General features: G+C 39.1%; 1 protein-coding gene across 1 annotated transcript; it reads right to left on the reverse strand.

The window, feature by feature from the left end:
• On the reverse strand, window positions 1–27,966 carry LOC129367438 (melanocortin receptor 5-like). Its single transcript, XM_055041846.1, has 5 exons — window positions 27,806–27,966; window positions 10,204–10,427; window positions 9,988–10,094; window positions 5,875–6,063; window positions 1–5,727 (listed from the first exon to the last, which is right to left on the reverse strand). The coding sequence occupies exons 2-5, from the start codon at window positions 10,369–10,371 to the stop codon at window positions 5,157–5,159; spliced, it is 1,035 nt and encodes a 344-aa protein (XP_054897821.1). The 5' UTR covers window positions 10,372–10,427; window positions 27,806–27,966; the 3' UTR covers window positions 1–5,156.
• Between the last annotated feature and the right edge of the window lie 7 nt (window positions 27,967–27,973).

Genomic DNA, 27,973 nt, shown 5'->3' on the forward strand with positions numbered 1-27,973 from the left:
TAAAGAGAGAATTTAATGAAACAGAAAACCTTGAAATAACAATATTGGAGCAAATTTTTCTGTAGTTTATTTATGTAGCACATTTAAAAACAATCACTTTGACCAAAGTGCATCACAAAGAGTAAAAATCGACAAAGTTCCAAAACACAAAATCACCAAATAAAATGTCCATAAAATCAACAAGAACAGTAAGATAAAAAAAAAAAAAAGCTGTAGTATAAATCAATCAAACCGGTCTGATGGAGCTCAAACTTGGATTTAAAAACTTAGTTTTCAGGAGAAACTTAAAAGACTGCAGCATGAATAACAAGGGGCAGCTTGTAGCCTGCAAAGGCTCCATCCTCACTGTGCTTTAATTAGGCCATTAGCCGCAGTAAGAACATCTGTCAAGAAAATCTCAGAATACTTTTTGCACTCTTAGGTCATGAAGAACAGTTAAAAAAGAGTGCCCAACCATTTAAAATGGAGTAAAAATAATTATATATATATATAATTAATAAAACAGAATAACACTCAGATTTATTATCTTTTTTATTAAGACATAAATACACAAAGACAAGAATCCATTGTAAGCCACATTGCCAACAGAAGCCAACGTTTACGTTTGTTCATATCACCATTTGATGATGTGAAATGTGTGAACGGTCTCACTGCACATGGAGAAAAGCTTAAGTGTCCGATCAGGAAAGCATCAGTCTGGTGAAGCAAAAACACAGACTGCTGCTTCTGTGGGCAACAGAAACTCAGTGTAGGTTTTGAAGAATGTTGCATACACTAGCAGCACAAAGGGGTTTGAGCCCAAAAACGCAAAGTCATCGAAGTAAATATTGTGACAAGTCTGTGCACTTGTATGCATCTACAGCCATTAATATTCTCTGCAGTGCAAAAGACTTGCAATAAATCAGAACACTATTACAACACAAGACGGGTAACCCATGTTAATCTTTTCACCATGTTTTTTTTTTTTTCTTATCTCAATGTCCTTGGGAACAAACATTATTTCAGGGGAGATATACAGCGACCGACTCTTTTTCTTTCTTTTTTCTTCTTCTACAATAAATAATATATTACACAGATAATAACGTCTCTTACATAGCAATGCTTAATAACATTCAGGTTCAGCAGGTCGCTGCATTTTTACTGATAAAGAAGAATCAAGCCTCTCAGTAAAGAGGTAGGCACCAGCACACAATCACAGAGAGCGCTGTGGAGCTATTTGTACATTCATGTTATTACATGGCAGCAGCTCAGCACACAGGGGGATCAATGTGGAGCACAGAGACGGAACGGAGCAGGACGGAAAACTCTGCGCTCTTGTCTGAGGAAACGGTGCTGCGCTTTCACACGCAGAGGCAGATTTTAAGAGGCTGGCTGGTTGGTAACCATGGCGCTGATTCAGTATGACAGCAGTCATGTATGATGACAGCAGCGTGATGATGGCTGCTGTCATTACTTTATACTTGTGCAACTCTGGATTTGTCAATACAAACGGCATAAAATGAAAAAAAGGTAGACGGTGAGTTTTGCTTTTTGTTTGTGTCCAAGAAGTTGATCAAATAGACAACATGTTTACGTGGTATGAATTGTTCGATCTATGAATTATAATCTATGGATCATTCAACAGTTGCTCAGTTTCCATTACAAATGATTTTTAAAAAAAATCAAATTTGGTGAATTGGTAGTTGATGCCCAGCCACTCCTTCTACTTTGGTGTTGAAAATTAAAGTTGCTCAGAATCATTGTTCATGCTGATTTTTGAGATTCAGCCTTCCCCACCCTCAACTATTATCACCAGGAGACACTCTTACTTATTTGCATGTACAGGACAAGCAGGTAAAAAAAAATAATAAAGAACCTTTATTTTTCTATAAAGAAAAAATGTAATTTTTAAAGCTGGCATTTAGGAAGTTCTGAAAAATCATGAATGTTTGTTGAATACTTGGACAAAACTGGACAAAACAATATCTGGAAACATGATGTTTCTATAGCAATACAAAAAAAAACACTTTTGTGGTTTACACGGAGCAGAAAATAAATAGATCCTCTAAAGGTCAGGCAATATGTGACAGAGCAGGATACACGTGCTACCCCCAGGAGTGAAGCAGTGTTTTGTAATTATCTTGGAAAGCATAAATGAAAGAGTAGATTCCTGTTGTGCGTGTTTTTGTTGCCATGTCTGCTTTTAACAGGTGATTTGAGCGTGAGGACCATTAGTCAGAGGAGTGTCTGTCACCCCATCCTGCTGCTTTATCATCATATTTTTTATACCTTTTTTTTGGTGTTGCTCATTCACTTTGAGCCCTTGCTGATCATCCACATATTAGTCACGTATGTCTTCCACAGCACCGGATATCATAATGCTTTTCCACCTATAGTGGAGGCAGCGCTTTCATCAGCAAGTCTTTGTCAGACCTCTAAAAGGAGGCAGTCGCTATTTACTTGGATGGTTTTTACCTTCAACATGCTGAAAAAAGCCGAACAGAAGGCTCTCTGTCCCCACTGCATGGTAATCAGTGCAGAACTCTTCTTGTGTGCAAGACAGTAACAATGCTCTTAATGCAACATCACTCTTCCTGTCTCCACACAAAGACTTCTACATTCTGAAAGCTCTGGAAAACTGAGCAGCAAAAATCACTAGTTCAAATCATCCTTTCCCTTCGTCCAATCCACCATGACGTGCACACACCGTTTCATCCCTTATGGCTGCAGAATTCTATGGGCTCCAGTGAAGCAATGAAATGTAGGTTGGTAAGAATCCAGAATGCAAAAATGTTTTTTTGTTTTTTTTTTCCTGCCAAAACGAGTTTAAATTTATTCAAAAACTGGGATTATGTATTTGGTCTTCAAACAGTGACTCAGCTCACTTTTAACATTTACAACTGAACTGTACAGCATGATCGCCTCCTTTCCACTGAGAAAATATACTTTTATGTTTTAGTTTTGAATTATTTTTATTCTGTGTGACTCACAATCATCACTTGATAACGATCAAGTGCATTCTTTGACAGTTAGCGAACCGTCAGTCTATAACACTGTAGCCTGTCATGACAGTGTTTATTAAATCTTAATACATGTGAAAAAGACAAGTTTCAGATCAGGAGTCCAAGTCAAGTCAGAAATCTTTTATTCTCAAACTTTTGTTGTATTCACCGTCTGATTAATTTAACTATTAATTACCCAACCTTTCTAAATGGGAATACATTTTATTCATTGGCTTATGAATAAAATGTATACATGTGTATATTGTTTCTGTATCTTTAGTTGCTCAGATCACAAGTTTCTGTGCAAAAGTTTTACACCAGGCCATTTATTTGAAATATTTTAAATGAAAAATCTCAAGATTGTTTTATTATAATGACATTAATTTATGTTATTTATGTAATCCATCTGCTCACGATACATTTTCTGTTTAGCCACATTAATTAAAGCATGGTTAAAGATGAAGTTTTTCCTTACAAACATTTGTAGAAAGGCTAAATCTTTAGAAAGTGAGTTAGTAATGTTTTTAAAATGTGCACATTGTGTTCCTGTATTCTTTTTTTTCATCATTCATATTGTAAGGCTTGTTTTAATTAGCACTTCTCTGTTCTTCTCTTCAGCAGAAGATGCATTCAGTGTTTGTCTTTTGTAAATAATGAGGGAAAAACTGCCTTCATAAATCATACAGAGGCAGCAGCTGAGCTCTGGGGTTACTGCAGCGACAGCAGAAAGCATTTCTCCTCCGCAAAGCTCAGCACCGCTTCTCTGACAGAGACAACACATTTCATTATTTGCGTTTATTACAAGCCTATAGCCCTGTCAGTGGAGGTGTGGACTGGCACTGAAGAGCAGACAAACATCCTGACCAAGACGCAGTGGCACCTTGATTCTGATGAATTTCACATGTGGAAATAATTTGGCTAAAGAACTCTTAATGAGCTCATGATGCACATAGATGACATACATATGAGAAAATGAAAGAAGCACGAATTATTTGGCTTTCACGGAGCTTAGTGTCGGCGCAGAGATATGGACAGTTTTCAACTATATATTGCTGACATCTGAACAGTCAACTACATTTCATATCTATAAATACCATTGGCTGCTTAAACTGTTGCTTAGATATAATCTTTTCTAGGTATGACAATCAAAATCCTTCAACTTTTCTTTTTATTGTACTTGATGTCACTCCTTGGATTCCTTTACAGTGTACTTAGTTATATACTTTGATGTCTGAAATAGTTCTTCTATACGACCAGTGAAGAATCAGTCAGCTGAAGGATTTCACATACTGTCATTATACGCTGATGACTTGCTTCTGTTCATCTCTGCCCCACTACTGTGTTTGCATTTTTTTACATTTAAATACCATTACAGCAAAGAAAATGCTGTTGATTCAAGCATATTGTAACCACTCCCCTCCCAACATTGCATTACAGCGACTTCATGTTTTATCCCCTAAAGTGCTGAATTACATTTCTAAAAGTTTTGGCCTCCTATTGTAACAGCAGTGAGAACTCCCAGGATCCTGTCAGAGTTGCCGGCTTCATTGTCCGGGCCGTTCCACCACGGGTTAGTCCTAATTACCAAGGAAACAACACTGTCCGCCCGGGGTTACCATCATCGGCAATTAACTGTGAATATCTAAGCTCTCTTTCAGACTGAATGGCTCACTTGACAGAAGTGAAATAGATCTGTCAGGCTGCCTTGTCGGACACAGTCTTGTAGGGTAGGATAGTAATCTCATTGATTAGAAGAGGAGAACCAAAAAAAAAGCTAAACATGTCAGGGGAGAATGAAAGAAGGTTGGATTTCTGTGACGCATTTTTAAATGACTCATGATTTCGGATGGGGCTGGTAGAGCGTTTGGATAATGTACTGAATAAATCAGCCTCTTTGTGTGTGTTTTGGATGCAGTGCATTAGTGCATTAGGAAACACTTCACTGTTTGTGGCTCCATCCTGGCTCGTCCTTTTTAACAGTTGGCGGAAAAACAAACACCCAACTAAAAACCGTAATACGCCGGTGGCAAAAAACAAAACAAAACAAAACAAAACACAGTCTCTATGTGCTGGACGTTGAATTTTCGGAATCAGTCTCAGTTCAAGTTTATTCATTCAACTTCGTTTTTTTGTGTGTGTATGTGTGTGTGTGTTCTTTCCCTCCATTTTTTCTTTTCAGAACTTACCGGTTAGGGAGCAAAGGTTGCTGCAGGCGTTTCTTAAGCTGTAGCAACAGATTATCTCCTTGAACGTCTTCCTCATCTCCTGACTCCTGAAGGCGTAGATCAGCGGGTCAATCACGGCGTTGCACATGATGAGGATGAGGTACATGTTGAAGTGGGACATGAAGCACACGCAGTACAGGTTGCGAGGGCAGGAGATCATTAGGATGAGGTGCAGGAAGAAGGGGGCCCAGCAGACGATGAAAATGCCCAGGAGGATGGTGAGGGTGATGGCGCCCTTCATGCTGGTGCGCTGGTGGATGGAGTTGTAGCCTGGCAGCGCGGCGATCCGCTTGACATGCGAGCGGGCCAGCATGAACATGTGGCTGTAGAGGGAGGCCATGATGAGCAGCATGGCAAAGAACATGGACACCAGGCAGATGATGACAGGGGTAGTCTCAGAGTAGATGATGAAGACGATCCCACAGCCGGTGCAGAAGGTCCAGATCCCTCCAATGATGCAGCCTGCTCTCCTCACTGTCATGATGTTGTGGTACCTCAGAGCATAGAAGATGGTGACATACCTGTGGAGGGAAGGACATCATACATAGTTTGTATTTCAATTCATGGAACAAGTTAAATGAGGAGTCGAAACAAAATCAAAATTTTTTACAGACGTGGGCAACTCAAAGGGTTAAAAACACTTGCGTGGCACACTGAGATGGTCCTACCTGTCCACGGCGATGGCCAGCAGGCTGCACATGGACGCCACAACCGAGATGCAGATCATGGAGTCAAACACGTTGTCCATCTGTCTGATGAAGTGCTCCTCCACCACCAGCTGCCTGTTGTTCAGCAGGTAAATGATGATGGTCTCCCATGCGTTGGACACGCTCACCAGCATGTCTGCCACAGCCAGGCTGCAACCAAGCAGACACGCTTAATAACACTTTTGGCCAAAAACACACATTCCTAAAATTTCTGCAGACGTGCTTTCACCAGCAGCCAGCAGATAAGCTGGCAGACCTTCCTGCTGAGCAGTGATGCATTTAAATCCCTGCCTCTCAGCAGGAGAGCCAGTTAAATCAATCAATGATTTAATGTGCAACCTTCCCTCTCTGCAGGGTTGAACCATTTTCTTGTCGCTCATGTAGCGATGCCAAGCCTAACTGTGATTTATGGGGGATAAATTAATACTGTTGACAGATGCATTTTGCTTTAAAGCAGCATGTTAGCAGGAATTTGAGGTGATGTCCTTTAGAGCTAAATTAGGGGGTCCCCATGTCCAGTGCTTGAGAGTTACCACCCTACATATAGAAGCATCCCCTTCTCTACCTGAATCTCAGCGCATGGCTCATTTCTAGACCTTAGTGGAGCTGACTGACATGATGATGAGGGAATTCAACCATTTCATTCAGGTGTTCTGGAGAATTACGGCTGACTTTTAAGGAATCAAACAGAATCCAACAAAGTTTTTACTGTCCACTCTTTGGTGGACATGTGGCTGGGAGAGTTTTCTTCTCTTCTCACTGAAGGTCAATACTCATTTTAGGAACATAGAGAAATTTCTTTGACATCATTCTGTTCTTGCACCTTAATGTTTTGGGACTTCTCTGTGCTCTGGGCACGGCTTCTTTTTTTGTAGTGTCTAAGAAAAATTAGGTGGATTTGTGCTTGACTGGGAGGGACCTATAAAGACTTCCTAGAAGTTTTTTCCTTAAGCTCTTGTGAAGCATGAAATGCCCTGGTTAGAAAGAAAAACTTGTTCTTGTCACCCCGAGTAAAAGAACAGACATATTTGTTCTTGCAGAATATGTACAGACCATAGGCATAACTTCCTGAAGGACTGGTGTGGACATGTCCCTACTGATTCCAACATGAAGGGGACAGTCCCCACAAATATTTTCTGCACCTTTTTTTCTTTATGCTCCTGCATAAAGAACTCAACAGCAGCTGCATGTTGTATTCAAAGAATTAACAGACAGGTAATGCTTTTTGAAATTTCTTTGTGAAACATAAATGGCAAGTCGTTCAGTGAGTTAGCGGATTGGACATCATGTGCAGTGAGCCGCAGCGGCTGCTGCTTTGATTGAGTCAGGAATATTGTCGCGGAAAGGAAGCAATCAAGCAAAGAATCTGAGAAGGGGTTGCAAAGTTTTGACATTGATTGTCAACACTATGGTAGCAAGATAACAAAGTCCAAAGGGAAACACTTCACAGGTCGATACAAAAACTTTAATTAAAAAAAGATATAAAGAAAGTGTAGAGTAGGTTAGTTATGCTAAGCTTAACTTTTATCACCTCAACATGTGCTTTTGCTGTGCAGTTCAGAGTATTTCGATTCAATTAACACAAAAACAAAGCGACACAAATACATTTTTGATGTTAAGCTGACAGAGTGAGAAAAACTATATATAACCACCCATTTTTCTACGTCTTTTCCAGGACAAATTGCATCACTTATAACGTGATAATATTCAGATCTATCATCAAATAGGATGAAGTTTTTTATGAAGTATTTAGAAGCCAAAGTTTGTTATATTTTAAATCATTGCTCCTATTAAGTAAGGAGCTGATTGAAGTTGGTTTTGTAGAAATACAAGAATAAAATCTTCACATTTCAAGAGCTGCCATTTTAACAAATATTTAAAAACAGTTATACAACAGGACTTGATATATTTTTTTAACAAAAAATTAATTTTAAAAGTTCTAAGTTGGAAAAAACAATTTTCAATTAGGAAAGTCAGAAGATTTTTACTTACTTGGATCTCAGATTGCAATATGGAAGCTCTCTGTTTAAATTTCAAGTTTTATATTGTTAAAGAATATTTTATCGGAATAATGTTATATTGGGGGAAAATGTGCTGCTTTTCTGCCCTATGTTGTCACACAGATCACTTCGTAGTTGGTTTAGTTAGGCAATTAATTTGTGATTTAACAAGGTGCATTTTTATATGGGAAGAGGTTGGTTTTGAAATCAATCAATCAAATTTTATTTGTGTAGCACATTTCAGCAACAAATCATTTCACAGTGCTTTATCTCATAAAAACACAAAAACACAAAGTCATGCAACATAGACTAAATTGACATTTGGTCAAGTGCCATTATTAAATTCTTAAAACATTACGTTTCAAAGGGCTCTAAGTGTTTCTGCAGTTTTGCAACGTTCTGGAAGTTTGTTCCAGATTTGTGGTGCATAGAAGCTGAATGCTGCTTCTTCATGTTTGGTTCCTGGGATTCTGAGAAAAACTCATTAAGAAGTGAAATCATCCTTTGAAACCTGATTGTTGTGTTTACTCAGCTTGTATTTGTCTGATACTAAAATTTGCTTGGTGATCTGAAATACAGGGGAAAAACAGAAGAAATAAATCAAGTGCCTATTTAGAGCCTTGTAGCAATCGGAAACAGCAGTAATGCATTCACAAGGTTGTCTTTAAAACTAGTTGGTTCAGATCCTCGATGCATTTCATGTTATATTTTCTTTGAAGAAAACAACAACTGCATATTTTGATCCACCCTGGAGAACAAAGTCAGATACTGCCTGACGCCGCGCTCGAAACAGAAAGAACATTCAAAATGAACATCAGTGATCCTTTAATCTGTCTGTATCAATGTGGGAATTATTGTTACTGTCAAAGCAAGTCCTGCCTCCAGGTGAATAGGAATCTGAGCATCTTTGAATGTCAGTGGACATAAGATGACCAGATTCTCTGTTCTAAAGGAGAATGATGTGTTCTGAGTCAAACTGCCTGCTTACAAACGTAAATGCTTTCTAAACACTCTGTAAGAGATTTCCCATTGTTCTGGTGTTCCAGCAATCATTTCAACCATCTGAAGATTTTTTTAAATTTTATTTGTAAATCTGCACAGAGTAAAGACACTTTTCCAAAAAAAAAAAAAAAAAAAAAAAAAAAAATAGAAAAAAGAAAAATGAACTCAAAGACAAGTCCAACATTGATTTTGACAGCTTTGCATAAAGAAGCTGCTGATGCTTTGTACTGTGGATTTGTAATTGAGTAAGTTGGCAGTAAATGCTACATTGTAACAAACCCCAGCATGCTCCATGTTTGTGTCACCTTTAAGTCTTACATAATACAGAAATCACAGAAGGTGATGCAAGTAAATGTCTCACTGTACGACATCCAAAAATCCAAAATTTGTTGAAATCATGTCAAATGTCTGATCACTGAACAATGATTCACTTCCTAGAACATTTTTGTATTTATGCTTTTCAAATGTAAATGCAAAGAACTCATGAAATGTGAGTCTGATCAAGGCTAGAATTTAGAAGAATGTAGTTAAACCCTGTCATAAAGTCTCTATAATAACATTAATAACCCCAATCTAAGTGATACATGAGACGTTACATAATGTTATCAATTAATCTAAAAACTAGGCTAAAATGCAAAACTGGGCTGTGAGGTGCCAATTTTTATCTTCATAACAACAACCTTTGATGCAAGGAGTTTTCTAGGTTCAGCATAAAAGTTTAGTTCAGTTGAAGATTTCACCACATCCAAGAAACACAACTTATCGACTTGTCCCGAAGAGTGCAGTGCAGCAGAATTCAATTTAGAAAGGTCTTGGTGAAAACAATTAGAGAAAAGTGTAGTGACAAAAGGACAACAAAGAAAACATTTATGTCCAACAAAAACACAACAGAGAAACTGAAATGCTGCAGGAAGAAGAAAGATGAAAAAGATTGGACCACAGTGAAGTTCTCTGATCTGTCTTTTTAATTGTTCTGGACACACACTGAGAATCCATCGTCTGGACAGAAAAGGTTTTATTGTTTTTAAAACTTGTGGTGCAAAATTCAATAACACTAATAATAAATATTTACCTGCAGACAAAAAAGTACATGGGTGAGTGGAGGTTCTTGTTCTTCACTATTGCTGTGATGACCATGATGTTTTCCAGCAGTGAGATGATCCCCAGGATCAGAAACACCTGAGGAGAGAACACACAGCAACAGGAAGTAAGGGTAAAGAAACGCTGAGCCGGGTCAGGGGTCGTCATGGGTTCCACCGGGTCAACATTCCCGGGTCCCGATACAAACCTCCACGGCAATGTGGACCTGCTCACAGGCTGCGGGTTTGAGTGTGGAGGCCTTGTTCTGCAGCAGTGGTGGGGTGGGGGTGCTGTTGTGGTGTTGGTAGGAGAAGGTCCATGTGGAGTTACCCAGCAGCTCCTCCTCCTGGTACGTCGACGTGTTCATCCTGTTCATCGCCGCTGAACTCTGAATAATCCCCACTCTATCTGCTCACCATCATTGGAATGAACCTGACACAGATGACAAACATCAAAATGAATTTGTTCAACATTGATCAGTTGGCAGTTCTGCTGTCAACGTTCCTCCCTCACGTGTCAATCTTGATCAAACTGGATTCAAAACTCTACCAAAGTGACTGAATGTAGCATCTCAGTTAGCATTCGTTAATATTTCTCGCTTGTGATTCTTGTTCATGTCTCGGTCAGTTTGGGAAATTTCTTATAGTTACAGTTGATACTGTATGAAGTATCCTCTGAACAGCCCTCTAACCCCAGACCCTGCTTTATGCTCAGGCGTTGGAGCTTTTGTTCTTCCACAGAAGGATTAGCAGTTCACTCCCAGGTCTTTGTCATTGTCTATTAATGTAGCAGAGTTGCATTTCATTATGTGATGGTTGAAATATTTTATTTCTCTTGGAGGAAATAGGATCATCTTTGTCTTTCAATTTCTACTAAACCTTGGTATTAAGGCTTTAATCCTTAAAAATGATGACTTGTGTTTTGACATGTAAACAACTTATTTTACCTCAGTGAGGCTTCAGGATATTAATCATTCAAGAGGTGAAGAATGTGCATATTTTATTTGACTTAGACATTTTACTTTATCAAAGTACGACAGAGTATTAAAGTAATGTAAGAATACAATAAAAATAAACTCATACAAGAATAAAGTCATATTACAGCCATATTATGGTAATATTCTGACTATTCTGGTCATCATGACATTATTGTCATACTATTGATTTTATAGTCAAACTTTATTTTCGTACAAATTTATTTTTATAATTGTATGACTTTATTCTCATGATACTATGACTTTGTTCAGGTGATATTATCAAATCCAATCAAATTTGATTTGTATAGCACCTTTCAGCAATGAGGTATTTCAAACTGCTTTACGTCATAAAAACACAAAATCATAGAACAGTCAACAGTTGAAACATTACATTGTCAGGTTCCATCTTTACACATCAGATTGCTGATTAATGTTCCATTGATTATGTTTCAAAAACTCTCAGAACAGGTAGGTTTCTAGTCTGGATTTAAAGGAGTTCAGTGTTTCGGCTGTTTTGCAGTTTTCTGGACGGTTGTTCCAGATTTGTGGTGCGTAGAGCCTGAATACTGCTTTTCTATGTTTTTGACTTTTTTCTAATAATTTAATGACTTTATTGTTGTGTCATTATTATTTTTTATTAGTAGGGCTCTACTACTCATACTGATACTTACTTAGAAATAAATGTAATCACGAATGTTTCGTTTTTTTCTTAATTAAATTCATTAGCTTCACCAACATCTCAATGCTGATGTACAAAATCAATAAATCACTTGAATAGAACATATCTGACAACATGACATAGCAACACATCATGCCTCAATCTGAGGAAATCCAACAACACATTCCTCTTGTTCTGCCGGTCCCACAGGTGTGCAGCTGTAGAACCGCGGTCACCGGGCCGCAGCGCTCCCAGGATCCAGGCTTGATCCACGCCGGGTGACGTGCTGGCAGTGTGGTTTAGGGTTGTTTGGTATCCTGCGTCTCTCTGTGCCTCCACGCTAAATGAGAGCAAAACTGAACATTGTGGCCTATGCACCATCCCCACTGTGAAACATAGTTAGGGCTGCACGACGCTGGCGTAATGCAACTTTCAGCAAGAACAAGGACGCTGATTAGATCTACGGGGAGCAAAATATAGGGCAACACAATGGAGAAAAAAATCTGTTACAAGCTGCAAAAGTCTCGAAAACGAGGTGGAGCTTCACATTTCAGGACGACTCTACACACACAGCCGGATCTGATCTGAGGTGAAATGGATGTTTAGGTGTTATAACAGCCTCATCTCAATCAAGATGTCTTCAGAAATCTGTGGCAAGTGTTAAAAACTTGATGTTCACATATACTCTTCATTCGTTCTGACTGAATTCAAGCGATTTTACTAAGAAAGCAGGATCAATTCGGTCTTGTGTTGTTATGAAGACAGTTTTGTAAAAGATATCTCTGACCTCAAGGAGTTTTATCCTGCTTACATTAAGGTTGAAGAAGAACTTCGATCTACAGAGAAGAAAAGCTGCCAAAGCTTGTGGGGGTTGAAGCAAATACAAAGCTGACTTTTAAATTTTTATCTATATTTAAAAAAACAGAACATTTACTATTTAATCCATTTCATAAGCTCCCACATCAAAGCCCGTGGTTGTAAAACGAGGGGTATATGTGGCGACTCCACAGGAATTACAATCTTTGCCAGGCATCGCAGGCCTTGAGGCAATACTCTGTTCATCCAGGGATAAATGAAGAAGGACTAACATTCTTTTTGATATGCTGATCAGATCAAAAATGTGGAGAGAGAAGTGACACAACACCTCTGACAGGGCCCCATAAAACGGCTCCAGCCTCAGCTGACGAGGTGAAATGCAACGGATTTGAAAGAGCAGCTTTGAAACAGGCCTGTGGTCAAACGTTTTACAGCTCATGATCTGAAAAGGAAATTCTTTCACCAGTGTCATATGACACTTCTTGGGTCGCTGACATGTCTCACATAATACACATTTCTATCTAATCCACGTGGGGCTTTTTCAAGGAGCCTGAACAACACAGTAGATAAGAATATAGCTTTTTTAGATCAACAGAGAAACTCAGAGATAATCTGAGCTAACTTAACGTCGGTTAGATAAACAACTGGTCAAATCAGCCTGGTCATGTACCAGTATGAGTACAGAGAGAGACAATGCTATTGGCAGAATAAAGATGCAATATTCCTGGTAGAAAGTTGCAAAATTATGAGAAAAATCTCAGTAAAATGTGAAACAAGTCTTGATAGAACATTTGACGTGACCAGCTCAGCTTTTGTTTTTCTGCAGCTGATAATAATTTGATGCTAAAAGATGAAGTATTTCCTCATTTGTAAACTGGTAACAACTATAGCTTCACACAATACGTATTGTTCCTCATTCTGATGCAGTTTGGTGTAGAGTTCTCACAAAATCAACTTTATTCTTCTATTGAAAACAAATGAGTGGAGCACCGATTGCAGTTCTCTGGCCAATTGCTGATTCTGATTTTGGCCAATTCCAATATTTTGTCTGAAAATAGAAAATAGTTGAGTTGGTAACAGTGGGGTAATTGTTGTTAACTGCAAACATGCAGACATGATCTGGTGGACCAGGCTAACAACCAAACCTCTCTAAAAGTAGAGCAGAGGATGACAGTGATTGATTTTCAGACCTTCCCAGTGGTGTATAAGATCGGCTTCACATATAAGTATTGGCCGATCAACAATATCCCAAAATGAAAGATATTATGGCCTGTTTATTGTGCATCCCTAAAACAAACAATCAAACAAAGCTCTTAGTCTGGTCCTAACATTCTGTCATAAGCAAGTGACTGTATCTCACAGAAAAAGTCCAGGAAATAGACAAAGCCCACAAAACCACTTGGTTTATGAATGCAAAATGTTCTGCACTTATCATATCTTCTGACAAGCTGAAATATAAGCAATACTGTTTCAAATTTTGCACAAAAATGTTCAGAACCATATGGTAAAGAATAAGCTGAAGAAGCTGGCAAGTGGCCATTTACAATTTTAAAACCTTTTACTATGTTTAGTCTAAAAATAGACATCCCATTGAATCCTTTGCACTTTTTCTCCAAAGAATACCTGAGCAGTCTGGATTCCATGGTACTAACTGAATTAATAAACTCAACTTGGAAGTTGTTTGAAGACTTCAAATTGACGTTTCTGCAGCTCGTTGCTTTAGTCAGTTTTGATATTCAGGCCGTAGAATGCTGCTGCCGTTCTACGGTTTGTACAGATAAATAATGACACAATCTTACCTTTATCTATAATTATGGCAGTCATTTGCCCTGGCATTGTTTCAATAAGCTTCTGCAGTCTCATAAGAATTTTTTTAAATTAATTTTTTTTAAATTAATTTTTAATTAAATTTTTTTTTTTTTTTTTTTTACTGTTGATCAGAAAGTCAGACCACTGAGAAAATTGTCTTTCAGCATATTTCCATTTACTCAGTGTTCTCAGCCCAGGGTCCACGGGTGAAAATGATGCCTCATCCTCCCTGTGAGCCTGATGAATCCTGGCATCATCATCTGGCAATATGGCTGTGCCATGACTGAAGGAAACAATCTGTTGATGCAATACCCCGGGGCTTCATGTATAAATTTGCACATGACTCAGCGTGTGTAAAGTTAGGAGTTGGCGAGAAAATGTACGCAAACTTTTGAACTGTCGGGAAAAAGTGCAACGGCAACGTAAATATTTTTTAGGCAACGACAAAGATTCACATGTAGATGTGAATCTGCATCAGTCTGTGCACCTATTTGCATGAAATATGTCTAAATTTCCATTTACACAACCAGAGAAAATGGAGTCAGATCATCAAATTAACTCCAATCAGGTCAGGCTTGATGATTAATAAGGTTGACAAAGTGGAGACAATCACACATGTACATAAATAGCAGCATAAAGGTGTGTGTAATTGCGAAACGGTGGCAGCTGTGGCCTCCTCCACTGGCGTCCTTCAGCAGGGACAATGCCAGTGGAAGGAGTGTGTGTTCACAATTCATGTGACCTGGTGGCCTTGTGTGCCCTGAAAGGTGGATTTTAAATAAGATCTATCATTATTTGCAGCAGTAGCAAACAATTAATAATTGCACATTCATTTAGGGGCAGATGCCCCCAATTCTCACCCAAGTCCAGATTCATGAAGGGAACACGTGTGGTGACATGTCTGCATGTTTGACTTTATACATCTACATTTTTTTTGTGTGCCATGAATTTCCAAATTTCTCCCTCTTTTTTCACATGAGGCCCCTGGTCATTCAGGATCTCAGCCAGTCAGCTGACCTCACTATGATGGTGAACTTTGACCTGACCACTACAGCAACCCCATACATTAGTGCTGCCACCACAGGTGTTATCCAGCAGACACTCGGCATGATGGCTGCATCACTTGATCTGCCTCTCTTCTTACCCTGATGCTCCCCCAGATAAACCTGGACTCATCAGACCACATGACCTTCCGTCACGCTAGGGAATCTTCATGCTGCCTTGCAAACTGAAGCCTTTTTCTTTGGTTAGCATCACCTACTGCTGGTTTTCTTAAGGCTACACATCTGTTCAGTCCTGTTCCCTTCACACTGTGTGTGTGGAAATGCTCTGAGCTCCACAGCTGTTTTTCTTTCACTTGATTCCACCAAATGTTAAAGCGATTGCCAATCATAATCAATTAGGAATTTTTCGCTGACAACATATCTGAAAGTCAACCAACCACGTACCAATAACCAAACAGGCTGGTGACACTTTTTGTTTCATGGTTTCAGCACCACTTAAACCATGAAGTCATCATCCAAAAATGGAGGAAATATGAAATAGTAACATGTAGTTGTGCCAAAACAAGATTCCAGGAGGTGGTGCATTACACGTACTGGGGTAGATATGGTCTTTCTCACAAAATATGATGTTTTTATAACAAATCACAAAAAGTGATTGAGCAAAAATGACATCCTTGAGAGACTTCCCATACGAAAACCACTTCTGGTTTGTGGTATGCATACATACCTCACCATGATGGTAGTGCATACATACCACAAACCATCCTGAGTTAAAATGAAGGTTTTAGGGTAGTCTAGTCAAAGTCAGGACTTAAATCCTAAATCTATGAAATTGGGGGCATTCAGCCAATGTGGCTGAATTGAAGCAATTCAACAAAAAGTGGGCTGGATTTCTCTCCTCTGCTTTGTAAGAACTTAACATTCATAATTTACATATGTAGACTAATACTTTATCACTGCTCTGTTGTCTTGCTTTCTGTCCTCTGAAGCCCCAGTTTTGGACTGGAAATTGCCTCGTCTCAGAAGAACTTTTCACTGCTTCCATTTTCGATGATTGCTGCTGGAAAGCTTCTTTTGAGTCTCTGCTCTATCATCTGCTTTAAACGCTTTCGGCAGACGTGTCATACTGCCAGTCTACTCTGCCCACATCCTTAGGGTATTAGATTGGATTCAGATCAGATGACTGGAAAAGCCCATGGCATCTCTGAACTCTGAACTGTGGCCAAGAAGAAAGACAACCGGTCGGCTGCTGGATTCAGGTGGGTCGTTAAAGTAAAGCTTTTATTAAGCGGCATTAAGAGTTACTAAATGTCTGGGAGGAATAATCCCCACCACAAACAGTAGTCTGAGCTGTGTAGGAAGAGAAGCCAGGCCGGGTTTATAGATCTAACTAGAGCCACCTGCTGTTATTTGTGCTTTATGGCCCAAAGGCATAATTTGTTTTTGGATGCTTGTCTCTTCTTCAAAGTTGTCAGTTATCCATCTTTAACAGACGTTTTCGAAGCTACTGCATCTAATTGAAATATTGCACAAATAACCATGTAATCTTGTGTTTCAGAATGAGCCGACAAATCCACGTCTTCATCTAAACGTTGCTATTCATGTAATCTACTTTCAGAGTTCTTTCATCTCTCATTGATTTTCTCCCACGACACTTACATTATAATGCATAAATGCATAAACCTTGATAAGACAATTTGTGCCTGAATCACATGAACTGAAACGTTCTAAATAATGAAGTTCAATTTGCATCAGAGGTATTATAGATGAATCCCAGTGGAATCTTCTCCAAACTTCCAGCACAGAAAAAAGCAGCATCCAGCATCCATAATACAGGAGTTAAAAAAATGTCACATCAAAGGACGTCCACAGTAGTCAAGGAGACTCTGCCACTGACGGGCCATTTAGGGCCCCCGGTTCAGCTATGGGCATGGATGATGCAACATGTTCTGGAGGCAAAGCTTTAATTACTGAAACAAAGAGAGCCATAGTTCAATCTTTTAGCATATTAACTATGTCCAACTGCAGCTAAAATGAAAACAGATGAAGGTTATTTCCCTTTTTTTTAAAAAAAAATCATAAACAGTGTTTTTTTTCCTTTGGAAAATCCTCAACAGCCCTTTTCATATGACTAATTGCAGGCAATTTGACTAAGCAAATGTTTTCCATCTAAATGTGTCCCCCTGCTTTTAAACTTTTAAATATACCAATAGCTTGTCCCAAATATAGATTCACACCTTTGGAAGGATTCTTGGTCTCCAGCAGATTTCAAAGCCTTTTCATGTCTATAATGTGTGAAAGCTGAGGAGACGCTAGCACAGCCCACAGTGACTCATTAATAGAGAGAAGCCTGGAGGAGTTCTGATGCAGCTCAAGGCAGACATGCATTATGAAAACATTTCAGTCAGTTGTAGGTGGCAGCCATCTGCACCCCCTGCTGAGGTGTGCTTATGGACGGATGTTTTGCTTCCTGTTGCTGCGACTTGAGTTGCTTGTTGCCATTGTGGTCATGCAAACTCACAGACAAAGACCACACAAAGGGCCACTGTAGAGACACAAAGATGCTAAGCCTTTTTTAGGGGAAAATTAAGCTCTGAGCTGTCATCACTGCCAAGATAGCATCTAACCACCCTGCATTGTTGTTGCCTGTAATCTTGAAGACATGCCACCCACTGTTATACCACAGTCATTCTCACCTCCAGCAGAGTTAGATTTGAACGATTTTTTAAAAATGTGATCATAGTTGACTGGACTCTAAGAAAGAGCCTGTAAAGGGAGAAAAACAACATGAACAAAGACGCCTTCCATTCTCAAAGACTCATCTCTAAAGACAAATCATCAGGATGCCTATGGAAGCATGCACAAATCTGCTCAGCAGTTATTAGACAGGTCCATGAAAACCAAACATTTTTTATTGCCAGTCAATAAAAAATTTTTTCAATGATTATTAGTATTGGTATAAACACGCTGTTGAGGATTCTGAGTAACTGAAGACATGGCAATCCCACATTCTTAAGCAGAGAGCAACTGGACCACGTTTGTCTCTTAAAGGTGTTTTGACTCTCTTTGAATGAGAATGAAAACATCTTCAAGAAACAAGGAAGAATTCCAGCTGCCCCAGAACATTACATGTCCTTCATTGTGTCTATGTATAAACTCAAGGGTCTTCCTCTGATACTTCATTTCCAACATAACATTCTCTTTCTAATGTCTCCAGAATCTCAAAAACTCCTAGATTATTTCTTTGTCCCTAAAAGCTGACTTTGTGTTGTTGTAACAAAACTTAGGTAGTTTTAACCAAACATTTTGTCCAAAAGTGGCACCTACTATGTTGGGTTGGTGAACAGACTGAAAAGAACCTCATTTTTCCTCTAACCGTCATTTTAAACTATACAACCAGACTTCAGACTATATGATTATAAACAGTAATTTTGAAGTCAGGAGGAATTTTACTGAATAAATTCTGCTGCGCTCATATAACAAATGTACCATAAAAATTTACTCCACTGCCGCAAAATCACTGTAACATAAATACTCCAGGAAAGACCCGATAGGAAGATTTTTTAGATCTCAGGTTATGCTATGCAGAAGTTTTTCTCAAGTCAGCATGCAGGATGCTTGAAGTTGGAAGCAAAAGAGACTTATTGATTTAACCAATAATTACCTCACCGCTGGAGGAAACTCACAGAGCATTTAAATGTCATAACTAAATGACCAAATGATCCTGTAACATGCCAATAAGACAAGACTGTAGCATCAAGGTAAATGTGACATTGTCCCACCCAGTCCCTGAAACGCCCACAACAAATACTTTAATATACATCAATATGTACAGTGGAAACTGTCATGACACCACACAGAAACTGACATTTACTGTCAGTAAGAATCTAACTGTAGATTAGATCTCTGTTCTTGAAGGTACAGTCATCAGCGTCACGGGAGCAAAAAAAAAGAAAAAAAAGTTGTGTCACAATCCTACTTGATGTAGGATTGTGCAAGTCGTTGCACAATCGTGCCCAATTGTGGATGACGTACAAGTCGTTATCCACAGAAAAGTCTGTGAATAGGTTGTTGTTGCTTATTTATTTCCAACAGGCCAATGCACACAACAGAATATGCCAGAATTAGCTGCGGTTCTTCCACAGACCCTCAGTGAATCCATGAATACCAAACCACAAACCACAAGCTCACTGTATACACCCACAGTCACACACACACGCACACCACTCTTCAGATCAGGATTTTACTTAGAGACACGCAAACACGTGGTAATACTTGTTCTTCTACAAAATCGTCTTCACTGTGTAGAATGGTGGGCAATTTTGCTTGACCCTAGAACATCACACATCCACCACTACTGCTCCTCACATGATAGCAAGTGGAGCTGAGGTCTGAGTAAACCTCTGTAATGAGCTGAAGGTTCAGGGAGGGAAAATCTAACTGTTACCCATCTGAGTGCTGTTTGTTTCTTCCTCTGCATTCTGTACCAGCCTGTTAAAAAGAAACTTAATATACAAGGCTGGCATTGTTTGTTAATCAATTTTGCTTTTCTAAACTCACTTGCTGTGAATAACAAAATGCTTTCAGCGTTGTCTGATGCTAACAGAGCAGCATATTAAGAAAAAGAGACATTGTGCCCTGCAGCAAAACAGCGTCTTCGCCCACACATGAACATTTTAGGTTATTGTGATTAAAGCAGCTTAATGGATTGCATGATGAGACATTCAAATTCTAAGTCTATTTTCAGGGCAATACAGTTCAAAATGAATGTGTCAAATAATATAATAAAAAACTACAAAAGAAGCTCATCTCAAGTTGCATGTCCTTTGAAATGTTCCACATTATTCATTCAGAGATCCGGTCAGCAGAGGTTAGTCATTAAGTGCGATTGGATGGATATGCTTTTCTCATTAACACAGCAACCTGTGCACACACGCTGTCTGAACGCGTTAGATGAGTGAAACTGACACGAGCTTAGATGGATCAGAGTTCCACAGCAAACAAACATCATCAAACAGAGCTAAACTTAGCTTTTCCACAAATAGACTGATGCAATACTTGCATTGTGTCCCAAATTAATCATTTTATATATATATATAATATATATATATATATATATATATATATAATATATATATATATTAACTGAGCACACACATTGTTCAACCAGACATAAACCTATGTACATATTTTGTTTTCAAACTCCACTGAAGTTTATTTCACACTTCAGGTTGCAACAAAACACATTACAAACCATCTTTACAGTGAAACATTTTGTGTAACTGTTTTTTTTTTCTTTCTATTTTTATTCAACCATATTGCTTCCTGCACCCCCCTGCAATGGCACTGCACCCCTCTTAGGGGACACATTTTGGGAACCACTGAGTTAAACTGTTAACTTGAGATTAATGATGATTTTTCAGCAACCTGGATAAATGATACATAATGATGTGTTTGAAAATAGTAGTATATAAGAGTGGCTGCCATGAGTTTTCCTCTACCAGCAACAGTGGCAGAAAATAAATAAAGATTTTAATTTATTTCCATGACCGGGAGCCAAAAAAAACAAAACACTTTTTCATCCAAACTGAATGAAGACATGGAGTGAGAAGTTCTGCTGGCTGACATTTTTAAAATCTTAGTGGGAGGAAGTAACTCAAGAGATAATCAGTGATACGTAGCTAGCATTAAGGAAACTGGATAACCTCAGTTTGCCTTCCTAACAGAGGAGGAGGTACCTGCAGGAGTTATTGGATGTGATCTTAACTGATTGCCAAATTTCTCTCCTCGAATATAAAATATTCTGCATGCAAAAAAGATGTTAATATTACACAAGCACTTGCTCCTGTCTGAGTTTAAGGAAATTTTGGCCATTAGTTGCCATGCCTGCTGAATTACAACAGATAGACTCGCTGCCGGTCATTATCCCACCAGGAGATTGTGTGAGCAAAAATGGCTTGTTAACAGGCTGAGCTAGCATCAGCTGTTCACACTGTGGAACAGATTGCACCCAGCTGAGAACATCTTATTTTTAAAGGTGTGACCTCCTACTCAAAACTTTGATTCATGAGCATATTAATAGCTTATGTTAGGCTGGGAGACGGTGAGAGCAGGTCCATATACTGTGAACCTACAGATTCATACACAGAATAAAACAAAATATTATCATTTAATAACCTGGATAGAAAGATACAGAACTTCAGCCAACAAAGGAATAAGTTTTTATAGAATATTTTTTCCAACAAAGTATATGGAAATAACTTTGCACAACAGCTACTTTGACTACTGTTGTCTAAAGACTGTTTAAGTCCTGCTATGAGTTCACCAGTCCAACACACACACTCAGTTTAAATGTCATGTTTCTTACTTGAAAGGTTCCAGAGTGCCTGGAGAGAACATACAGAAAAACCCCAGACTGGGATTTGAACCCACAACCTTCTTACTTCAAAGCAACAACAGGAATTTCCCAATTCCTGAGCAAGTGCTTGACTTTATCCGCTACTCGAGATTTTATACATCAGAGGTTTGGAAAGCATATCAGACATGGGAACTATTTTCACATTCATAGGTGCTAAAGGATTCATTTGTGTGTGAAGGGGCTAATGTGAAAAAGCCCCTTCATGTGGCTTTTCCAGAGACGAGCACCCAGAGCAGCTGTAAGGCTGAGCGAGGTTAGACTCACGAGTTAATTAGATGGAAGTAGTTTTCACTGTTATTATGTTTAGTGAATTCTGAGTACCACTGCAACCCACTAATATGTGAAGCGACTGTCTCACAGGTACAGATGTACAGTAGGTATGAGGTCCACTGGCTCTGGTCTACAACTGATTAGTAGGCAGATTCAAAGTGAGCTGAGTGGATCTGTCCAATCATTTTTTTTTTTTTAAATCTTTTAAACACATTAAGACTCCAATCTGCTCTACAGCTCTGCTTAAGGCTGTGCTTTCACTAAGCAGCCAAGGGTTTGCGCTTAAAGCTGTTACATAATGGACACCAATGATATGTAAAGTTGGTACTAAAAACACACAGAAATATGAAAATGGACTAAAACGTAGTAAAAAAGCTCAATCGAACATGAGCAAATGGGTCTGTCAGGTTTGTGAGTCACTGATGAATCTGTGCTGGTTTTTTACATTTCTTTTTCTTTAGGAAAAGAAATGTGCTTGGTGTCGTATTATCTTTAGTGGGTATTCATGCACCCAACATTTACCTTTGAGTTTTCGCCGCTTTGATACAACAGTGGAGGGAGAACGAAGGTGGAGCTGGTTCCGCAACGGGTTCATTAAAATCCATTCCAACTGATTCTGCTTCTTATCCCTCCACTGATCAAGTGACACAATTTACAAAACATGAAGGAACCCCGATCGAACCGAGTTAACTCAGAGCACCCTGCCGTTGACACAGTTTTATTGCCGCCATGTAACTGCATTTCCTTTCATGAGACCAGCAGCGAATCCTGGAAACTTTGAGCTGTTTGTTGACAAAGTGGCTGCAAAACGGCCTGGTGGGAGAAAAAATTGATGCTTTTTCTGTGATGTCTCCGTTTTCAACCAGAAAATGTTGTGTGTGACATGACCAAAACTACAAAAGTGACCAACGCTATGATATGTTGGAGTCTGACAAAAACTATTTTACTCCAACTTCTTCTGGGCTGAAACTGGATTTTGTTATACAAAATCTCATGATATTAAAACATCATGATATTGCTCATTGAGGTAAATGCTACGCCAACTCCCTTTAAATCATTTGTTTGGGAGAATTGTGGGTTTCAAGTTGAAACTATAAATTTAACAGAGTGACTGACACAAAAAAAAAATTTATAAGTACTCATGATGCAAAAAGACGCAGAAAGCATCGCTATAACGACCACTGGATGAATGTCTAAGGGTACATCAGGCAGCACAACAATCAGAGCCCACTCTACCAGTAGTAACTGGGAAATGTGGTACAGCAGACCCTCCATAATGAGAAAACCGCTCCAAGGTCTGAAGAGACGAAAACCAATCAGTAAAGAAAAGATCAGTTTAATTGAATTGTCAGAAGAATTTATAAAATTCACAGCAAAGGCTTTTTTGAAGCATAAATTTGGTCTTTGAACTTTTTTGAGAAAGTAATTAAAATTTCATCACGTCTTGTTCTCATGAAATCAGCATCTTGTCTCTTCTTGAGACCTTTAGATCCATCAGCCTTTCTTTCTATCTATCGACCTTTTGATATTTATTTTCTTTATTTTCTGAACTATTCGTTTTCAGTCTAATGCAGGATTGGAAGTTTGTCTAGAAGCCCTTCTGTAATGTCTAAATTCAGTAGGTTATAAATGTACATGCAGGCAGTCAGCCGAACAGAAGCAGTGCAGTGATTAACATGTAATTGAAATTTAACATGTAATTTAATTTCTCCAGTTAGGAATAAGTTTTAATAAACACTCAAATATGTAAGAGGCATTTGAGGCTATCAAAATTTGTTGAAGAAAATAAAAGACATTTTGCAAACAGGCAAACAGGAAAGCTGACAAAAAATATTGTTAAATAAACTTCATGATCCAACCATTTCCTAAAAATCATTTGAAAAATATTTTTGCGTATCCAGTTTACATCACCACACCATGTTTCAATTAGATTTGTCTATTTTCTGATAACCTTTCAAACAGCTAGGTGAGTCAGGAGGAAACAGCTGAAGACACAATAGAGCGCGGCTGAATGTTGGACCACTGATGGGCCCGGACCACCACACAGAGACCTCAATCTGCGGCTCATATCACGATCCAACTGAATCCAATGACACGGGAACAGAGCGCAGTCAGAAGTGCTTTTTAAAGGTTGCCAGGGATACACTATGAAAAGCACACTGCTTGTTAGGTGATGTGTTTTTTTTTTCTTTATCTCTCTTCTGAATGTTCCACCCAGAATAACGCCGATATCACCATTCCAGATCCGACTTGTAGTTTGGAGCTGCAGGATGTCTCAACCTAATTATCTGGTGGTGATTGCTGCCAGCAAATTTGCATGGAAGAAATGTTCATATTAATAACAAGGTAGCTGACAGAACCTCGCAGCAAAATTATACCATTGCGATGTGTTGTGATGTGTGGTTTCAAGCCAGCCTGTACATTGATGCCGTCAGGGTTCAACACCTTTAGATCACATCTGCTACAGACTTTTGCTGTCAAATCACCGCAGATTCGTTGGTCCAGTTTCACGTTAGAGCTGATTATTTATGGATATCTAAAGAACTTTTAAATATGTCTTTCAGCTACATGCTGTATAATTCTTTGGTCATTTATCATATATTTTATGGTTCAAGGATCCATATTTGCAGGGAAATTAAACCACATTCACTATATAAGATGCAGAACAAGAACTCAGTAGGATCACATGTATCCTTTACATGTGATACATGAGAAGGAATATTAATCCTTTATGAAACAGAAATGGCAGAGAGCGGTGGTGGTGTTGTAAACCTCCCCGAGCCTCTTATGCTTAACATTTATTTACTGTATTTATACATGGAACAAAAGTTCAGCTCATCAAAGAAAAGAATGAATTCTGTTCTGAGATCCTGCTATACATATTATCCTTTTCTCAATCTACATGCCTTGTGCATTCACACATAGAAAAAGGTTTTATAAGAGTCAAACTGTGCCTAAAATAATCTGTTTGTTGCAGATCAGCTCAGCTCTTAACATCAGTCGTCTCCAGTGGCAGCAGAATTGCCTCCACATGCAGATATGTAATAGACACTCTTTTTAGAGCGTTTGCTCCATCTTTGAAGGAATGTCACCCTGATGAGGCATATAACACATCAAAAGATGCCACTGCATGTGAACAGGCTCAGATTTGTCCGCTCTGATGTTAAGACAGATAAATAAACTGGACTGTTGATTTAGCTGCTTCTGCTCTGTGATGCTTTCGTTATCAATACGTATTTTACATTTATGAGCAAGTAAAGCAAGAATCTTAGAAACCTAAAGCAGTCGTCTGCATGCAGCTGATGATTGCCAAAGCATGCAACTGTCAGTTAAAACATCAACCAATTAAGATGTTTCCTTTGATTCGCCTTTTAAGTTACAGACTTAGTTTTTAGTCTTCTATTTGTTTTTGTAGGACATCTAGTATCACTATGCCATAATGACAATAACAGATTATTAGAAAGACGTGCAGAGAAAAACTGGGAAGGTGATTTCTTCTCTGTTGTGCTTGTCAACTGTGACAACAACCCCAATGATGTTTCAGAAAACAAAAAGTTGAACTAAATTGAACTAAGCAAACAAATATGAGCCTCCTATTGGAAAATTACTACCTGGGCAAATATCTTCCAGCTAGCAGTTATGCTAATGCCATTGAGTAGCTTCTCAAGTAAAATTAGGTTGAGAACGGTCAATGTATTACTCAAGAAAATGGGAAACAATCATCCTTGAGGGAGAAATGTAGTTGGTAAAAATAACACCCAGAATGATTAGTGATAACTTAAATGTTTGATGACATCAAATCACAGAACAACAACAGTAGCTCTCAGGGCGGTAACCAGTGAAAGTAAGAGTATTTCCACATGCACAGTGTGAAGGGACCTCAGTGGATGGGACTGAACAGCTGTGTATCCACAAACAAACTACTGAGCAGTGAGGCTAACCGGAGAAAAGGCTTCAGTTTGGAAGGAAGCATAACAAGTAGACCCTAGAGCGATGGGAGGAGGTCATGTGGTCTGATGAGTCCAGATTTATCCTCTTCCAGAGTGATGGGAACATCAGGGTGAGTGGAGAGGAAGACCTTCTGCGGTGTAACACCTGCGGTCGCAGCGCTGTGATGTGGGGCTGCTGCAGTTCAGGTCAAAGTTCACCAACGTTATGAGGTCAGGAGACTGGCTGGAGACACTGAATGATCAGATCATTCTATCAATGGATTGATTGTACCCTGAAGACACGGGGATGACCTGAGATGACAATGCCGGGATGCATCAAGGTGAAATATTGAAACAGCAATTCAGGAGGGATGAGGCGTCATTGACATGGCATGTCCATGTCAATAAAGCTAATCGCTTGAACTGCGGTGGCCAGAGATCAAGCAGCCACCAGTACAGCACTGGAGGGAAAAAAATCCTGTGTCATTGCAGATGCTGATCGAAACAATGAGGTACAGAAAAATACCAGTGTTTTTGGCTGAGGTGTGAAGCTGTTTGGTTTGGGCTGGTGGATGGAGTAGAGGCAGAGTGGCCGCTACCTACAGAGGATATTAGTCTTCGACACAGCTTCTGGTGGTTTGATTCCTAACCCTTCACTCTCTGCCTATTTCCTGTCTAATCTACTGCAAATAAAGGGTGCTAGTGCTAGAAAAACCTCTTTAAAATAGATCTTTGATTCTTGGTTCCTGCTGAGAGCTGCTTTCCTTCAGCTGTCCTTTTAAAACCACTTCTCTCTGTTGAATCACTGTAGAGTTTTAATAGAACAACAATCCCTCTGCAGATCATTCACCCAACAAGCATTCAGCAGAGATGAGCCCGTCCGTCATAATGTAAAGCAGACAATGGAGATAAAAGACGGACATGGTTTTGGTGTGAGAGGTGAGCGGTGGACGTGTTTGTCAGGAGCCACATTTAAAACCCTGAGGGAGCTGGCCGCCACGCTGCGGCTGCTCCCATTTAGCCCGATCCTTTACAAAAAGATGATGTTTTCTTCACAGTTTTAAATCCAAAACGAGACGAGAGAGATTCTGCACAACGGAATTGAATTTGTGAGATCTTGATGGTGCTAATTGCCTACCCTTTTTCACTTCCTGTCCTCAACAATTCTTACCCGAGTTTTTGGATTTTGCACTTCCAAATAAACGCCACCAGCTGTGAGGACATGCGTGTACTTTTCTTGGCAACACGCTGCTCGAGACACAAGCAACTCTGACGTTATCTATAGGAACTTGAACTGCAGCAGATCTGACTGATAGGCTCTGCTGCGTCTCTGGATCCACAGGATGTAGCAGAGCAGCTGCATCTCATCGCCTCATCATCTGTAACGTTTAGCGACAAACCCTCAGCACATACAGGATAAGTGCATGTGAAGTGATTTCCCACACAGCCATAAACAAACTGCACATACTGGGGAGTCAAGTCACTAAGTTGGGAAGCTGAGATCATTTTGGGCATGATTGAAATTAGAAGCTCTTTATGAATGAGTCTCCGCAACTTGTGCAGAGGTGCTGACTCTGCTCAATGTAGAGTCCAGAAAATAGGTTCTTTCAGCTTTTTAAATTTCTAAATGTAAAAAAAGAAATAAAATTAAAAAAATGAACTGCTAAATAAAGTTTAGCAAATCCCACTTTCTGTCCTGGATCCAGAAAGTGGGAAAAAAAAATCTAAAATGCGCAGAGACGATAATAAATAACAATAGCAATTATTATTATTATTCCTAATAAATATATGTGTTTATGTGCAGGTGTCTGCCTCTTACCTGCATTTCTTTGTGACAGTTTAAAAGGAAAAGTACATTTCATATAGCAGATGTGATGGGAGTAGTAGTAGAATTTCATAAATAAGGAGACAGACATAAAGGATGACTCACCTCTAACTGGAGCTGTTACACAAATCCTCCCTCCAAGTGGCTCTGAAGGACTGAGGAGCATAAAACGGGTGGATTTATGAGTCGTGTCAGTGGCGATGCTGAGCTGTGTGAGACAGAGTGAGGAGAGAAAGGGGAAGAGAGAGAGAGAGCGACAGAGAGGAAGAAGAA

The sequence above is a fragment of the Poeciliopsis prolifica genome, unplaced genomic scaffold (genome assembly GCF_027474105.1).
Source record: "Poeciliopsis prolifica strain line A6 unplaced genomic scaffold, Auburn_PproV2 SCAFFOLD017, whole genome shotgun sequence".
Lineage (NCBI taxonomy): Eukaryota > Metazoa > Chordata > Actinopteri > Cyprinodontiformes > Poeciliidae > Poeciliopsis > Poeciliopsis prolifica.

Bases quoted from the DNA above. Each gene is read 5' to 3' on its own strand.
- LOC129367438 (XM_055041846.1), bottom strand. From the start codon at position 10,371: ATGAACAGGATGAACACGTCGACGTACCAGGAGGAGGAGCTGCTGGGT. The intron at 6,064-9,987 runs GTAAATATTTAT...GCTTGGTTGCAG, and splicing joins ATGTACTTTTTTGTCTGCAG to CCTGGCTGTGGCAGACATGC. The intron at 5,728-5,874 runs GTAGGACCATCT...TTCCCTCCACAG, and splicing joins CTGGCCATCGCCGTGGACAG to GTATGTCACCATCTTCTATG.